Source organism: Rhagoletis pomonella, unplaced genomic scaffold, assembly GCF_013731165.1.
Source record: "Rhagoletis pomonella isolate Grant_MI unplaced genomic scaffold, Rhpom_1.0 Rhpom_scaffold_00008, whole genome shotgun sequence".
Lineage (NCBI taxonomy): Eukaryota > Metazoa > Arthropoda > Insecta > Diptera > Tephritidae > Rhagoletis > Rhagoletis pomonella.
In genome coordinates, this window is record NW_023458562.1 from 46,358,924 (window position 1) to 46,360,082 (window position 1,159).

At 40.1% G+C, this 1,159-nt stretch overlaps 1 protein-coding gene across 1 annotated transcript in view; it reads left to right on the forward strand.

Annotated features, from left to right (window-relative positions):
* The window catches only part of LOC118745320 (cytochrome P450 6g1-like), a 19,441-nt gene that overhangs the window by 15,229 nt on the left and 3,053 nt on the right, over positions 1-1,159 (forward strand). Inside the window, exons 3-4 of the mRNA XM_036478845.1 lie at positions 1-264; positions 654-1,153. The exon at positions 1-264 is cut by the window's left edge and continues 1 nt beyond it. Of these exons, the coding sequence (XP_036334738.1) occupies positions 1-264; positions 654-1,153 (764 nt within the window). The remainder of the gene's footprint in view (positions 265-653; positions 1,154-1,159) is intronic.

A 1,159-nucleotide genomic window follows, 5' to 3' on the forward strand; every position in this document is an offset into this window, starting at 1 on the left:
GTGTCGAAGGCAGCTGCAGTCGGCATTTATATTATAAACAAGCCAGCTTTAGTGCTACGCGAGCCGGAACTCATCAAATCCGTGCTAATCAAAGAATTTCAAAAGTTCTCAAATCGTTTTGGCGCTTGTGATCCACACGGCGATGCCTTAGCATCGAATAATCTATTTTTCATACGCAACCCACAATGGAAGGAGCTGAGAACGAGAATTTCACCGGTGTTCACTTCAGGAAAAATTAAGCAAATGTATGCTCTAATGACTGAGGCAAGTAAATCAAACAAATGTGTAGAGTAGACCGCATCATATAAAAATGGCCGTATAGTTTTGCATCGAAAGTATTTTTGGAATGCAATTTCACAAAGGAAGAAGAAGACTGTTTATAAGATAATTTTTTAATCCAGAGCTCATCGACCTGAAATACCCCGTTCTAGTACTTACCTCAGTTCCTATCAGCCAATAGCAGGTAAGGTAAATTAAAGCTAGAACGGGGTACTTGATACAAGACGATAAGACTAAAAATGTAAACAGGCAGTCCCTAAGATCGGCCATAAGAAAATTTACGAAATTGCTTTGCAAAACTACTTTATATTCGAAGGTGTACAGTCCCTTTTTTTCTATAAGCCTTTTTCTTTATACATATTTTGCTATTTCAGATTGGCTCTCAATTAGAGTCTCATTTGTTGAAACACACAAAGACTGGCAATACCTACAACACCGAAATCAAGGAGGTGTGTGCGCTCTTCACCACCGATGTGATAGCATCGATTGCCTTTGGCATACACGCGAATAGTTTGAAAAATCCAGACGGTGAATTTCGCACACAGGGTCGAAAGATTTTTGATTTTACGTTGGGTAGAGCGCTTTCATTTTTCATCGCATTCTTCTACCCAAATTGGGTTAGCACATTTAAAGTGAAAATTTTCACGCCTGAATTCTCTTCGTTTCTACGCAACACCATCAATCACGTTATGATAGAAAGAGAGAAGACTGGTGCCATACGTAACGATTTAGTTGATGTGTTGTTAGATTTGAAGAAAGAGGCGATCGCGAGGAACGAGTACAATAACGAGGCGCAGGATGTTCTAACAGCGCAGGCAGCAGTATTTTTAACGGCTGGTTTTGAGACGTCATCTTCAACGATGGCTTTTGCGCTGTACGA